The sequence below is a fragment of the Microcaecilia unicolor genome, chromosome 4 (genome assembly GCF_901765095.1).
Source record: "Microcaecilia unicolor chromosome 4, aMicUni1.1, whole genome shotgun sequence".
Lineage (NCBI taxonomy): Eukaryota > Metazoa > Chordata > Amphibia > Gymnophiona > Siphonopidae > Microcaecilia > Microcaecilia unicolor.
Window position 1 is genome coordinate 331,920,685 of NC_044034.1, and position 16,745 is coordinate 331,937,429.

The window sequence follows — 16,745 nt, forward strand, 5'->3', positions numbered from 1 at the left end:
TCACTTATTCTAGGTACAAACTTACCCCCCCCCCCCCCCCCCCCGTTTACTAAGCAGTGCGCCATTGCCGACACATCCCATCAAAGTGAATGGGTTGTATCGGCATTAGCACACAGCGGACAGCCGCTAGTGCAGCTAGTAAAGGGGTGTGTGTGTGTGGGGGGGGGGGGGGGGGGGGTAAATTGTAAGCCCTTCAGGAAAAGGTAATTAGCTATTGTACCTGACTATACCTGACCTTAAACTGTGTCAGGCCAGTGTCACGAAAGTGAGCCCTTGGACCAAACAACGTCTGGCAGCCAGACAGTTCTGATCTTACCTGGAGAATCAGGCCAGAGACCTCCCAAGAAGGACCGGCTTAGGGCAGACAGAAACAAAGTCCAGGTTCAATCAGAGGTTCAAAGGCAGGCGGCAGGCAATAACAAAGTCCAGGTTCAATCAGGAGGTTTAACGGCAGGCGGTAGGCAAAAGCAAAGTCCAGGTTTAATCAGAGGTTCAAAGGCAGGCGGCAGGCAATAGCAAAGTCCAGGTTCAATCAGAGGTTCAAAGGCAGGCGGGCAGGAAAAGCAAAGTCCAGGTTCAATCAGAGGTTCAAAGGCAGGCGGCAGGCAATAGCAAAGTCTAGGTTCAATCCAGAGGTTCAAAGGCAGGCGGCAGGCAAAAGCAAAGTCCAGGTTCAATCAGAGGTTCAAAGGCAGGCGGCAGGCAATAGCAAAGTCCAGGTTCAATCAGAGGTTCAAAGGCAGGCGGCAGGCAAAAGCAAAGTCCAGGTTCAATCAGGGGTTTCTAAGGCAGGCGGAAGCAATAGCAAAGTCCAGGTCCAATCAGAGGTTCAAAGGCAGGCGGCAGGCAAAAGCAAAGTCCAGGTTCAATCAGAGGTTCAAAGGCAGGCGGCAGGCAAAAGCAAGTCCAGGTTCAATCAGAGGTTCAAAGGCAGGCGGCAGGCAAAAGCAAAGTCCAGGTTCAATCAGGAATTCAAGGCAAACGGAAGGCAATCCAAAACACAGAACTCAGGATCCGCAAGTCGAAGCCGAAGCAACGAACACTGCCAGTGACTGCCCTTAAATAGCCCCCTCCATCTGGAGAACACTCAACAGCTGATAGAAAGGAGGGGCCCACAGCCAGCCCCAGGGCTCCGGATAGGCTGGTCCCAGAGAGAAGGCGGAGTCTAGCCGCGACCAGCCAATCCGGACCCTGAAGGGGCGTTTCCTCTGTTCCCAGGTCCCGCACCCGGAAGAGACTTGCAAGTTAGAGAGCGCCGGCCATTTTGGCAGCGCCGGCGCTCTCCGGCCGCCACCGCGCTGAAGCGGCGAACCGGCATAGCCCAGGAGGCGGGTACAACTCTCCGCCCACGCTGCCCATAGCCAGCGATACCCCGCTCCTCCCTGCTCGCGGAGAGGGGCATCCCAGCGGGCAAGGCGGCGCAAGTAAGGGTCGCGACAAACTGCTATTGGAAAGATGGAAGCTAAATACAAATACATATCAGGGTTTGTTTTGCTGCACAGAAGTGTGAAGTGCCAGTTAGCCTCTTCTGTGCCAGCGGAGTTCAGGGTGGGAAACAGGTGGACCAGTCAGTACCAAGAGGTAGGAGAAATCCTGGCCAGTGTGGCATTCTGCATGTTGAACATTGTTAACTTTGGGTGGAAATCAATAAAATCTGGGAAATATCTTTTGTAAAACCTGAGATACTTTGTCTTATTTTCCTACAAACCACAGGAGCAGAAGGTCCCTGTGTTTGTTGTACTTATCACTCCCAGCAACCCATGCAGTCACACAGGAATGCCCAGGAAAAAGGACCAACAGTCTTGTGCCAGTTCATCTCCTGTAGATGGTATATCACTTGTGGCTCTTTGCTGTCACGCCTCTATTCTTGAACAGAAAGGATGTGCCTGGCTCTCAGACTGGCCTGTGTTAATGCTAAAATACTATATATGAACCAGCCAGCTCATGTGCCTGTGTCCTCTCTCTTCCCAGTGTCTACTTATTAATAAAAAGAGCAGCGGCATGTCTATTACTACTACTACTTAACATTTCTAAAGTGCTACCAGGGTTACGCAGCGCTGTGCAATTTAACAAAGAAGGACAGTCCCTGCTCAAAGGAGCTTACAATCTAAAGGACAAAAAGTGCAGACAATCAAATTGGGACAGTCTAGATTTCCTGAATGGAGGTGTAATGGTTAGGTGCCGAAAGCGACATTGAAAGGTGGGCTTTGAGCAAGGATTTGAAGATGGGCAGGGAGGGGGCTTGGCGAATGGGCTCCAGGAGATTATTCCAAGCATAGGGTGCGGCGAGGCAGAAAGGGCGGAGCCTGGAGTTGGCGGTGGTGGAAAAGGGTACTGAGAGGAGGGATTTGTCCTGTGAGCGGAGGTTACGGGTAGGAGTGTAAGGGGAGATGAGGGTAGAGAGGTATTGAGGGGCTGCAGATCGAGTGCATTTGTAGGTTAGTAGGAGAAGCTTGAACTGTATGCAGTACCTGATCGGGAGCCAGTTAAGTGACTTGAGGAGAGGGGTGATATGCGTATATCGGTCAAGGCGGAAGATAAGACACGCAGCAGAATTCTGAATGGATTGAAGGGGGGATAGATGGTTAAGAGGGAGGCCAGTGAGGAGTAGGTTGCAGTAGTCAAGGAGGCAAGAGGTAATGAGAGAGTGGATGTGAGTTTGGGTGGTGTGCTCAGAGAGGAAGGGGCGAATTTTGCTGATGTTATAGAGAAAGAAGCGACAGGTCTTGGCTGTCTGCTGGATATATGCAGAGAAGGAGAGGGAGGAGTCGAAGATGATTCCGAGGCTGCGGGCAGATGTGACGGGGAGGATGAGTGAGTTGTTGACTGAAATAGAGAGTAGAGGGAGAGGAGAAGTGGGTTTGGGTGGAAAGACAATGAGCTCAGTCTTGGCCATGTTCAGTTTCAGGTGGCGGTTGGACATCCAGGCAGCAATATCGGATAGGCAGGCCGATACTTTGGCCTAGGTTTCCGCAGTGATGTCTGGTGTGGAGAGATAAAGTTGGGTGTCGTCAGCATAGAGATGATATTGGAAACCATGAGATGAGATCAGCGAGCCAGGGAAGAGGTGTAGATTGAGAAAAGAAGGGGTCCAAGGACAGATCCCTGAGGGGCTCCCACAGAGAGCGGGATGGGGGTAGAGGAGGATCCATGGGAATGTACTCTGAAGGTACGTTGGGAGAGATAAGAGGAGAACCAGGAGAGGACAGAGCCTTGGAATCCAAATGAGGATAGTGTGGTAAGGAGTAAATTGTGATTGACAGTGTCAAAAGCGGCGGATAGGTCAAGGAGGATGAGGATGGAGTAGTGACCTTTGGATTTGGCAAGGAACAGGTCATTGCAGACTTTAGTGAGTGCTGTTTCTGTCGAGTGTAGAGGGCGAAAACCGGATTGAAGCGGATCGAGGATGGCATGAGAGGAGAGAAAATCAAGGCAACGGCTGTGAAGAGCGCGTTCAAGTATCTTGGAGAGGAAGGGTAGGAGGGAGATGGGGCGGTAGTTGGAAGGACAGGTAGGGTCTAGTGATGGTTTTTTGAGGAGTGGTGTGACTACAGCATGCTTGAAGGTGTCAGGGACAGTTGCAGTGGAGAGAGAGAGGTTGAGGATATGACAGATGGGGGGGGGTGAGAGTAGTAGAGATGGTGTTTAGTAAGTTGGTGGGGATGGGATCAGAGGAACAGGTGATGCATTTCGAGGAGGAAAGAAGGTGGGTGGTTTCCTCCTCGGTGATATCAGGAAAGGAGAAGGAGGCCAGGGATGATTAGTTGAGGGAGTGGGTTAAAGAGTGTCTATGCCTTGTTCTTGCTGTGATGCAGAGGAAGGATCACAGAGATCTATATTTTTCTTAACTTCTTGGAATGAGCAGCTCCTATTTTCAGCTATTTTATATGCACTGTATCAGGAGACCCCCAAAGGTAAATATGGAAGTGGGGGTAGATACTGCATCGTTCACAGTGTTATTTGGAATTTACAAAATGAAAGTGGAAATGCCATGGGGCCAGATGAGATAAATCCCAGGACAGTAGGAGAGCTCATAGAGGTTCTGGTGGGTCCACTGAAGGATGTGCTCATTAGATCTTTGGAGATGGCTACCATCTTAGAAAGGGGCGTGACTATAATGAAAAGTTCTGAGAGAAGAAGACATTTCTGTGGATATTGTTCTGATTTCTGTATTTTTGCACCCATTGGTTGTGACACTTTTCAGAAGTATTTTGACCCCTGAGGCAGACAGTAAAGCTGTCGAAACATGGTCCCGTGTCGGGTCATGCTTACAGTTGGTGCAAATAAAGCTACTTCAATCAATCTTTGGCTGGCAAGCTTCTTGGTTCACCCCTACTCCTTAATCTTTGTCTGTCATCATTTACAATGTTACTTACTATGCGACTATCTCTGCAATTCAGGCCCCCTGATAATCTTTCTTTTTCCCTCTTCTCAGTTTTTGGGAGACATCCCCTCATCCATCAGGGCACAGAAGTCATCTGGTGTCCCTTTGGAGTAACCTTTTGTTTTCTGATCCCCTCCCCCATAACCTTTCAACCAGTTCCAGGAATTGTATGTGGCAATTATGATTCAACTGTGCTTGACAAATTCAGTCATTCCGTGGAAAGACACATGACGTCTATCTATTCCCAGAAAAGCCATGTGAGCCTCTTTCCCACTAATCTACACCTTCTGCAAAACTTTAAAAATTCCCACTCTGCTACTGGAATTCTGAGTTACTAATTCCAGGCCTTTGTCCTATATTACTTTTATAGGGTACTCCTGTCTGCCCTCCCTCTGAAGTGATGATATGATTGTATGGGTCCTGTATCAGGGGAGCCAGAAGGAAAGCAAGTAAAAGAGGTTTCTTGCCTACTCCATTTAATCTGCACTTAAAGGCCACCAGGAACGAGACTCCTATGAGTTCATAAAATACTAGGCCATTCGTTTCTCTGCCTGATTACAATTAGAATCATGTTTCTTAATTTCTAACCAAACTTTCCTCTGTTCATTGTCGTGTCTTTGCTTTCCTTATGGGAGACACTTGGCTCAGGTTACATTGTAACCATCCTTTAAAGATATGAAGCAAATATTGCCTTTTGGGATGGTGGTGACGCCATGCTTATACTCTGCCACTACTACTGACTTGACCCCCCATCTGGAGAAAATCACCCCTAGTCTCATCTTCATTGTAACTGCTCTTTATGCATATGAAGATTATAGGGTTCCCCTTTATCTGCTCTCATCAGACCTATTATGATGGGGAGGGAGCAAATAGAAGCCTCTTCATGTACTGATGTGAATGGAGGACTATTTAATGATGGGAAGAGGTAATTGGGATGAGTTCCATAATGGTAGAATCTGTTAAATATTAGGGAATGGTGGATGAGATGCTCTTTAATGGAGGAGAGAGTAGATGGGGAAGAGGTAGATGGTACACTTTAGAAATTAGGGACGAGTAAATAGAGACCTTTAATAATGGGGGAGGGGTGGATAGGAGCTCAGTAGTGATGAGGATGGATGGGACTTTTAAAGATGGGGAGCAGAGATGCCAAGGGGGAGCCAGCTGATACAGTGGTATATGTCTAGAAAGATTTAAGTGTTGTATTGTCCTGTAACATAAGATGATGTTTAGCTTTCTTTCATGCCTCTGAAAGGATAAAGACAGAGTGGAGGCTATCTAGGGGTGATTTTAAAAAGGAAGGAAGCCCGTGCAAGCTGTTAAGCACTGGTTGCGAGAAACAGTACACCCAAGCGAAAGCACACATTGGTGTCTGTTTCCTGTGTCTAACTTTAAAGCGTCCATGCTAAAAAAAAATTTAAAGCTCCCAAAATGAAAACCCACATTGTCGTCGTTTCCTGCATCTAAATATAAGCGTCCAAGCTAAAAAAATAAAAATAAAAATACTTATATTTAGGCCACAGAAAGCAGGCGCCAATATGTGCTTCATGTTCAGGTCTTACCACAGAACTCTTTTGCGCATGCACCAAGCACAATCCTCCTGCGCCAAAGCACAATCCCCCACCAAACTCCCTAATGCTCAACACTGTGAGTGTGCCTATATTTGCATCTCATTAGCATTGAACATTAGGGCATTGTTCTTCTGTGCTGTTCCAGCAATATTTTTACGGTGCTTTTTGGAATAGTGCCGGAGTTTTGAGCATCAGGGGCCTAAGTGAGCCAATCAGTCAACAGACAAACTCAGGAAGGTGTGCTCAGATTTCTTCCTGCTAGTTGGAACACCTGGCTTTTCTTTTCTTAGAAAATACTCTTTCTCACCAGTATGTAAATATTCAATTAATTCATCGATACTGTATATATTTTTTAAATTTTCATATATGCAGTGCTCAGTGTTTGTTATCGTGCTTAATTACCATTGTGAATGGTCACAGTATACAGCCCGACAACCCCCGAACCATCATCGCACTGTGCCTGCCTCCCTACCTACTCCAGATAGATTGAACTTGTCTTCTCTGTGTTATAAATGGGATAAGTAGGAGTGGCACTTATCTGTTATGCGTGTTCAATTCCTGTATTGGGTTGTATCGGACTGTGGCTGTTAACACCCTTGTGGCTGTGCTAAGGTGCGTTTAACGCACCTTAGCACAGCCACAACGGTGTTAACAGCCACAGTTAATGGTCATTTCTCTCAATGGAGGAGAGTGAACAGTGGAGTGCCACAGGGATCTGTACTGGGACTGGTACTGTTTAACATATTTATAAATGATATGGAAATCGGAACGACAAGTGAGGTGATCAAATTTGCAGATGATACAAACTATTCAAGGTTGTTAAACACATGCTGACTGTGAAATATTGTAGGAAGACCTTAAGAAATTGGAAGACTGGGCGTCCAAATGGCAGATGAAATTTAATGTGGACAAAATGCAAAGTGATGCACATTGGAAAGAATAATCCGAATCACAGTTACCTGATGCTAGGGTCCACCTTGGGGATCAGCGCTGAAGAAAAAGATCTGGGTGACGTTGTAGATAATATGCTGAAATCTTCTGCTCAGTGTGTGACGATGACTAAAAAATCAAACAGGATGCTAGGAATTATTAGGAAAGGAATGGTGAATAAGGCTGAAAATACTATTTAATGATTTTGTATCGCTTCATGGTGCGCCCGCACCTTGAGTATTGCATCCAGTTCTGGTCACCGTATCTCAAAAAAAGATATGGCAGAATTAGAAAAGGTTCAAAGAAGAGCAACTAAAATGATAAAGGAGATGGAACTCCTTTTGTATGAGGAATGGCTAAAGAGGTTAGGGCTTTTCAGCTTGGAAAAAAGACGGCTGAGGGGAAATAGGATTGGGATCTACAAAATCCTGAGTGGTGTAGAACGAGTAGAAGTGAATCGATTTTTTACTCGTTTCAAAAGTACAAAGACTAGGGGACATTCGAGGAAGTTACATGGAAATATTTTTAAAACAAACAGGAAGAAATATTTTTTCACTCAACGAATAGTTAAGCTCTGGAACTCTTTGCCGGTTAGCGTATCTGGGTTTACAAAAGGTTTGGACAAATTCCTGGAGGAAAAGTCAATAGTCTGCTATTGAGACAGACATGGGAAGCAATTGCTTGCCCTGGGATTTGTAGTATGGAGTGTTGCCACAATTTAGGTTCCTTATGGCCTGGCTTGGCCACTGTTTGGAAAACAGAATACTGGGCTAGATGGACCATTGGTCTGACCCAGTATGGCTACTCTTATGCTCTTATGTTCATATGTAACTGAGGGTCACAGTCCTAATGAGAGAAGGGGCTCACAGAGTGAGAGAGTGAGACAGCCTTCAAATGAGTGTGACAGACTCTTAATGAATGAAAGAAGGAGCTCAAAGGGTGTGAGAGTGAGAAAGCCTTTAAATGAGTATGATGTACTCCTAATGAGTGAAACTTGGCATCTCTGGGGGAGAGGTGCATGAGGGCTATTTAATAGTGGGGAGAGGTGGAAGGGGCACTTTTAATAATAAGGGGTAGGCAGACAGGAACTTTTTATTGATCATGGAAGGATGGAGGCTGGTTATGTAATGACAGAGAATGGTGAATGGTGGTTGATTGATGATGGGGAGAGGTACATAGGCGGGTCTTTATTGTTGGGGTGGAAATGGGGGTTCTTTATTATCAACTAGTAAAAAAGGCCCGTTTCGGAAAGAAATGAAACGGGCGCTAGCCAGGTTTTCCTCGTAGTGTGTAGAAGCGCTGCCGGGCCGCCTCGTCTTCCACATTGCGCCCTCTCTCCCGCCTCCTCTTCGTCGTTCCGCCCTCTCCTCCTGCTTTCGGCTACTGATTGGCTCCTTGAATGTGCTCCGCCCTCAACGTCATGACGTTTGACGCGAGGGCGGGGCCCACAGACTGTGCTACAGAGCTTCGAACCCGCCTCCTCTTCGTCGTTCCGCCCTCTCTCCTGCTTTCGGCTACTGATTGGCTCCTTGAATGTGCTCTGCCCTCAACGTCATTACGTTTGACGCGAGGGCGGGGCCCACAGACTGTGCTACAGAGCTTCGAACAAACGAACTGGCTTCATTGACGTCAGTGGTCAATGGAACGTTGAGAGTGGTTTTTATGTCCAGATGGGGCGTGGCCTAGGGCGCAGATGGGCGTGGCTGAGTGCGGGAGTCCAAATAGCCTAGGTCAGGAGCCACAGTTGGAGTGAGGTGAGCTTCAGAACGTCTGAGGGGGATTCAGAATGTCTGAGGGGGATTTTATTTATATAGATGGGAGGAGCAAACATTGCCAGCCAGTAAAATCCAACCACTGGCAGAAAAGTTCAAGGTTGAAAACATTTGTGTTTGAAAGAGAAAAGGTTTGAAGCATGTTATTAAAACCAGATGTTCCCTGAATGCCAGCTGTGTTGGTGAGCCAGCCTCTCAGGGTCAGCAGGAATCACTGTCAGGGATTTCAGTTTGCAAGTTGGGCTTTCTGCATTTTCCAAAAGACAGGGCTGATGCAAGGGTATTAGGTATCCTTCAGGCTTGTGCCCCCTCTCAGTTAACTTTCAGACCCTTCACATCCCCCTCCAAGGCTTTGATAGTTAAACCTGATAATTCTGGAATAGTCTTATTAAAATGCACATTTGAACATCATATTTTTAAATATTAAACTTTGTTTTGCAAATATATCAATAATGAGGGCAATTTTCAAAAGCCATTTACAAGGGTAAAAGTACATGATAATATTTCTTTGGGTTTGTGTGGCTATCAGAACCTATTGTTTTGCTTTGTCTACAACTGCTCCCCTCCCCCCAAGAAGCTGCAGCCTAGTTTAGCAAATGGTTGGGCCAGTCCTGCAGTAGGATTGTTGCTAGGATAACCTCCCTTATCTGTAATAAGGGGTTAATAAGAATGAATCCCTCCTGAGGGTAACTCCTTTATGATACGCCTTGAGATAACCACAGCTCTGGTGAACAAAGCCCAATTCTCCTGCTACCAAAACACCATGCTACCCATGAACTTTCTCACTTTGCTTTGGAAACAGAACTTACAGCTCAAAGGGCAGGAAAGAGCATGGGTAGGACAACAAGGGAGTAAAAGCAATGGGGGGGGGGGGGGCATTGGTTGGTGTGGCCTAGTGGCGTTGGAGTGGCCTAGTGGTTAGAGTGGTGGACTTTGGTCCTGGGGAACTGGGTTCAATTCCCACTGCAGGCACAGGCAGCTCCCTTTGACTCTGGGCAAGTCACTTAACCCTCCATTGCCCCAGGTACAAATAAGTACCTGTATATAATATGTAAGCCACATTGAACCTGCTATGAGTGGGAAAGCGCGGGGTACAAATGTAAGAAAAAAAAAGTATAGACAGATATGACAAATTCTTCATTCATGATGAGACATGGCTGTTTCTTCTCCCAAGAAGAGGAAGCAAGATCAACCAGCACATAACTGTGACAGGTCTTTGGTACAATTTTGGGTATAACTGAGGAAGTGGTAAATATAGCAAGAGAAGGGCTGATTTTGCTGTACTTTCCAGGTGAGAATCTTGTCCAGGTGGACAAAGGAGGGCCACTGACAGCTGGGCAATATCTTTGACTAGAGCTAGGGCCGCCGAGACAGTGGGCCAGGCCCGGGGCAAGGTTGCCCCTAGGGCCCCGCCCTCGCCACCCCGCCACCCCCCGAGGTCGCCGCAGCCACTGCTCCCCCCTCCACCAACCCCCAAGTCGTCGCTGCCGCTGCTCCCTCCCTCCGTCTGCCACCAGGCCGGGCCCCCTGCATTGAAATCGCAGTCTCCCTCCGTGAAAGCAGCGCTGCAGGCAGCAGAACGCTTCCCTTCGGCCCTCCTTCCCTCCTTGTGCCCCACCCTCGCGGAAGTTACGTCAGACGAGGGCGGGACACAGGGAGGGAAGGAGGGCCGAAGGGAGGCGTTCTGCTGCCTGCAGCGCTGCTTTCACAGAGGGGAGACTGTGATTTCAATGCAGGGGGCAGACAGTCAATGACGGAGGGCGGTTGGGACTGCAGCACCGGGCCCCCTTTGGAGGCCCGGGCCCGGGGAATTTTGTCCCCCCTGTCCCCCCCTCTTGGCGGCTATGACTAGAGCAAAGAGAACAGGATAGACAGGATAGGTCAGTCGGCCCTTATCTGCAGGCGTCTACATTGTTACTGTAAATGTATGGTAGGACTTTACCCCATGTTTTAGTAAGCACTGTCTGTCTGGGCTGATTCTTCTGAACTTGCTTCTACTCACTCACATGTACAGGACATGGGGGGGGGGGATTTTCACACAGCCCAAATTATAACGTACACCATCTACTATCCTGGGCAGTTTATAAAAATAACTTTCATAATACAATCGGCATCAAAACTAAAACAAACACTCCAGTAATGACATTCACAATGAAATCTAAATGATGACTAAACAATCACTCCAATAATACACTAAAGAACTCTTACAAATCATTGCAGATCAAAATAATCTAGCATCAAAAGCTTGTTGAAAAAAAAAAGAGAGAAGCTTTTAGCTGTTTCCTAAAGGGAAGGACTAATTGAGCATGATGGAATTGCTGTGGTAGACCATTCCACTAGGCGCTGCAATCAAAAATCTTTTCCCTATGTATGTATCTAATCTCACTTGGTACCTCAAGTAAATTCTGATTCATGTGGCTTTCCTGCTTTTTTTTTCCTGCAGACATTTTTAAAGGAAAGCTAGGCAAGTAATTTCTCTCTGAAATTGACTACAAGGTTTGAGGGCCAGAAGTAGCCATGAACCATGCATCTGCTTTTTGTGCAGACAAAACTTTTCATGCAAAACATGCATGTGCGTTTGAGAGGAAACTGCACATAGCTTGGATTTAGTGTGTAGCTTTCCCCCTGCAATTTAGATCACAGAAATAGCAGCACAGAACATAGGCAATTTTATAGCTATGAAGCTTTAGTTAATTTTCAAAAGAAAACATGTGGATCCAGGTCATTTCTCTTACAAATTCACTACAGTTGGGTATTTTGTTGTTGAGCAGCGTAGTGAATTTTGTAACAGGGCACCTAGGTAGAGAAAGCACACAGCCTATTTACCTTTATAAAACTGCTACCCTGACAGAAATCCAATTATATGGCCAATACTTGCAATAAATCTTGAAGCAGGGGTAAATCTTCAGTATCTCAAACAACTACCCAGCGCACAATATCTGAATTCACATTAGGGCAATGGATTAACATTAATTTCTTTCTATATAGGACCTCAGCAATAGTTTGCTTCATAAGCGCTAAATGTACGCGCTTGGCTCACTCAAGCCTTCATTGGTCCAATTTTTCTTTAATCAAGCATATTTGTTAAATATTTTCTCTATATATTTAAAATTTCAGTCCAGGTCCGCAGATTATGAATGTTTGGACAGATTCCTGAGGGAAAAGTCCATTGAACATTATTAAGAATTAAGTTTGTTTTTTTTTGGGGGGGGGGGGGGGTTGCCGGGTTCTTGAAGCCTGGATTGACCACTGTCGGAGACAGGATGCTGGGCTTGATGGACCCTTGGTCTTCTCCCAGTATGGCGGTGCTTATGTACTTATGTACTTAAATGCTGGTTGTTCACAGGACTGTTCGTTGACATGTGACTTGTTTCGCAAATGGCTGCATCAGGGTTCGGACCACCAAACATGTCTCAAGATTGATTATGAGACATGTTTGGTGGACCGAACCCTGACGCAGCTCTTTGCAAAACATGCCACATGTCGGTGAACGGTCCCGTGAACAACCAGCACTTAAAGCTAAGTAACATTCATAATTTGTCGAACTGCTCTGAAATTTTAAATATATAGAGAAAATATTTAACAAATATGTTTGATTAAAGAAAAAATGGACCAATGAAGACTTGAGCGAGCCAAGGGCATACATTGAGTTCTTGTGAAGTAAACTATTGCCGAGGTCCTATATACAAAGAAATTAAAGTAATGTTAATCCTTTGCTCTAATGTGAATGAGATTGAAGATATTGACCCTGACAGAAATCAGCACATCCATTAGCATTGTATAAAGTAGGAGTTCTCAACCCAGTCCTTGGAACACACCTTGCCAGTCAGGTTTTCATGATATCCACAATAAATATGCATGAGGCAGATTTGCATACACTACCTTCATTGTATGCAAATTTATCTCCTGCATATTCATAGAGGGTATCCTGAGAAACCTGACTGGCAAGGTGCGTGGCTGCTTTTGCGAGTGTAATGTCAGGGCATGCAAGAAACAAAGTGCATGCAAATTTTGGACTAGATTCTAAATCTGCACACAAAAAAGACATGCCTAGGCGTATTCTATTATGTATGCCTAAATTTAGGCATACTTTACAGAATAGGCCTAAATTTCCACATGGTTTATAGAATATGCTGAGCATAAGTAAAACTTGGTGTAAATCCCGACGCCTAAATTTGGCGCAGATCGGTGCATTCTATAACAACATGCATAGATTTGAGAAAAGCCCCTGACCTGCCCATTCCATGCCCATGTCCATAACCCCCTTTACAACTATGCAACTTAGAATTTATGTGCATCATGTTGCAGAATACGCTTAGAAAGTTCTGCATGCAAATTCTTAATAATGCCAATCAGTGTCAATGATTATTAATGTGTGTAAATTCTTATTAATGCCAATAAGTGGCAATTATCAGCACTGATTGGCTCATTAATTAAGTTGTGCGCATAAATCTAGAATATAACCAGGTTTGGGCACAGAACGTAAGTCACGCTATATAGAATCCAGGGGTTTCTGTGCAGCAACACCTGCAGCAAATGTAGGGGGAGTACGTTGGACACATGTGGACAAGGTTTCACGGTAAGTGTGGCTTCTTGTGTGCATGTCTAAACCAAAAAACAAAAGTGTCGGTGCAGCCTCATGCTCTCGTCGGCTCGCGATTATTATGGCAGCGGCTGAAGAGAAGGCGGCAGGCTGCAGACAGTAGAAGTAAGCCGCTGCGCCTGCGTGAAGCGTGCAGCATGCAGGATTATCACCAGCTGATGCTGAGCAGGCAGGCGCTGGCTGGCACGCGCACGAGCACAGACGCTGCCTCTAGCCTGCCTGCGTCGCCGTCGCGCGTGCATCAGAGCAGAGGAGTTAAGAAGGTGAGGTGGTCGCGTGCTCATCGGAGGATTCTGTCGGGGAGTGCGGGGCGGATTTGTTGAGAAACCTGGACAAATCAAGGAAATGCTGAAATCCGCCACGTGTCAGCGAAAATGGCACACGTGTCAGTGCTGACACGCGTGTCATAGGTTCGCCATCAGGGCACTAGCATATCCATTTTTCAAGCTACGAGGGTCATTTAAGAAAATCTGATAACAAATCCTTTTTTTCAACCTATGAGAATCATTCAAGACTCCTGAGGCAGGCCTATGGCCGAAACACAGTACTGTGTCGAGTCTGTGAATAAAGCTGTTTCCTTTATTACCATAGTCCCGTCTCCCTGGAGTCATTGGTCCATTTCCCACTGCATATTTGATAGTCTTGTTTTACGTGGGAGTTTGTGTTCATCCACCTTGGTGGATTACCTTCCTCTTGATAGGTTATCTGGATAACAGACTCAATATTGCCACTGTTTGGATTAGTTCTGGGACCGATACGGCTGCAACCATGCTCCACCCTGGCACTGTCCACACAGTGCCAAAGTGTTTTGTAAGGATATTCAGAGGCAGATAGTGTCTTTAAATATCCCAGTCTGCAGCACTTATCGGGATAGCAGATGCTGATATCTGGGTTAAGCCTTCTGAATACTGACTGAGAAATTTGTATGAGGATCAGTGTCATTCTTATTATGGCTTTAAAAACCTGTCTTTTACACCATAACATTTTCAAACATCCACTAAACAAACCACAATGTTTCAAAGTACTGTATGGTTAAGATGTGCTAAATGTGACTCTTTGAAGCTCTGCTTAGCATTAAGGTGATCTGCCCAGTGACAAACCATCTGTAGTATTAGTTTCGCTCTTTCTAAGCCTGTCAAATTGATAGTTGAGGCTCTGAATCATTAATGTCTGTTTCTTTCTGTACAGCTTGTGAAAAAGCTTCTCCAGTTCATGAGGCCTGGATAGCAATTTAAATTATTTTGGCTGAGATAAAACACACGAAATGTTTCTGATCACTTCCACTAGACAAGATAGCAATTAACTCTGTATCTACTGTTAAGTTTTATTAAACTTTGGCTCTATATTTAATGATTGCACTCTTCTCTTACTGGTTTCTTCACTGATTTCTCACATTCTCCTTTAGCTGCCTTTTGGGGAGATATTGCTCTCGATGAGGAGGACCTGAAGATGTTCAAAGTAGACCGAATTGTTAATGCCACACAGCAGACCATTGAGAGGATAACCAACTCCTCAGGTAATGCTTGATTTCCCATTTCTTGGTATCCACTTAAGGCCTAGGGAAAGAAAGGAGAGAGACTAACTTGAAATGGTAATGGGACCACATCACCCCTACCACATTACTGCTTTCCCTAATAAGAAACGAGGACTTTAAGTCTAATTTGGAGCTAGGTTTTAGCCTACAACAGGGGTAGGCAACTCCAGTCCTCGAGAGCCGCAGGCAGGTCAGGTTTTCAGGATATCCACAATGAATATGTATGAGATAGATTTGCATACCATGGAGGCAGTGCTGGCAAATCTATCTCCTGCATATTCATTGTGGATATCCTGAAAACCTGACCTACCTACGGCTCTCAAGGACCGGAGTTGCCTACCCCTGGCCTACAATAACATAGTAAAACACTTTAGTAAATCTAGCCTTTGGAGTTTAGGAGAAACTTGATCAGTGACTCGGGGGCCGATATTCAGACCATGGGAGGCAGCCCGGCTAACTCCCTTGGCAGCGGTGAGCCAGGATACTCAATGCCAGGCCGATTCTGGTGATCGGCATTGAATATCCAGTTTATTATTGGCCGGTTTAAACTTAACTGGCCAAACTAATATTCAGCACTGGCTGGTTAAGTTTATAGTGGCCAAAGATAGGCCTGCTATGTGGGTGGCCTGATTTGGCCACCAAACTTAGTTGGCAATGCGCTGAATATTCATGGATAGCCGGTTAAGTGCTATTTAACTGGCCAGGAGCCATTCCTGGCCTGTTAAATAGTGCTGAATATCAGGGGGTCAGTGTTCAGAAGTAGGAATGTCCTGATCCGGGGATCCTTTAAAGCAGTGGTCTCCACTATTTTTCAAGTACAGACCACTTTGGCAAAAAAAACTTCATTGTGAGAGCCAGGATTGCCAGTAGAGCAGCTGATGTGATGAGCATGTGGCAATGGCATAGCCAGACCTGATATTGTGGGTGGGTCCAGAGCTAATATGGGTGGATAATATGGGCACAATATTCAAAATTATTTAACTGACCAGGAACGGCTCCTGGCCAATTAAATAGCATTTGAGCACCTAACCATGGATATTCAGCAGGAGATAATCTGTTATTTCCTGCTGAATATACACGGTTAGTGGCTAACTGGCTATATTAGCGCTTTAGAAATGTTAAATAGTAGTAGTAGTAATATATTGTGTGACATAGCCGGCTAGGCGTGGGTATTCAGTGCCAAACCAACTATGTTTAGTGGTTAAATTCAGCCGCATATAGAAAACAGGCCTATCGTTAACCGCTAAGCACTAAGATTCTAAGGAGGCTGGGATCACAGCCTATGTGGTGGAGAGACTTGTTGTCATTGCTTAAGGATATTTAGAGCCTATGGTTCCAGAAAGAGCCTTGATACATGCTCCCTCTCCTTTTCCATGTCAAGGACTATTAGTTCAGTGACCAGACAATGTCATGTTGAAGGAAGGTATATAAATTAGGGGAAAAGTTTTATTTATTTATGCTGATACAAGGATTCTTTTTCTTGCTTCATTTCGTCGAAGGCATGAATAAACATGTGGATAAAGGTGAGCCGGTTGGTGTAGTGTATCTAGATTTTCAGAATGCTTTGACAAAGTTCCTCATGAGAGACTCCTGAGAAAATTAAAGAGTCATGGGATAGGAGGCAATGTTCTGTTGTGAATTAGGAATTGGACAGAAAACAGAGGGTAGGGTTAAATGGTCGTTTCTCTCAACGGAGGAGAGTGGAGCCCAGCAGAGATCAGTACTGGGACCGGTGCTATTTAAAATATTTATAAATGATATGGAAATTGGAATGATGAGTGAGGTGATTAAATTTGCAGATGACATAAAACTATTCAAGGTTCTTCAAACACATGCAGACTCTGAAAAAATGCAGGAATACCTTAGGAAACTGGAAGGCTACTACTACTACTTATCATTTCTAAAGCACTACTAGACATATGCAGCGCTGTACACTTGAACATGAAGAAACAGT

The 16,745-nt window shown here is 45.5% G+C and overlaps 1 protein-coding gene across 1 annotated transcript in view; it reads left to right on the plus strand.

Moving 5' to 3' along the window:
* BMP1 (bone morphogenetic protein 1) overlaps nucleotides 1-16,745 on the plus strand; it is a 232,114-nt gene that overhangs the window by 41,298 nt on the left and 174,071 nt on the right. The window contains exon 2 of the mRNA XM_030202005.1: nucleotides 14,663-14,773. Coding sequence (XP_030057865.1) covers nucleotides 14,663-14,773 — 111 coding nt within the window. The remainder of the gene's footprint in view (nucleotides 1-14,662; nucleotides 14,774-16,745) is intronic.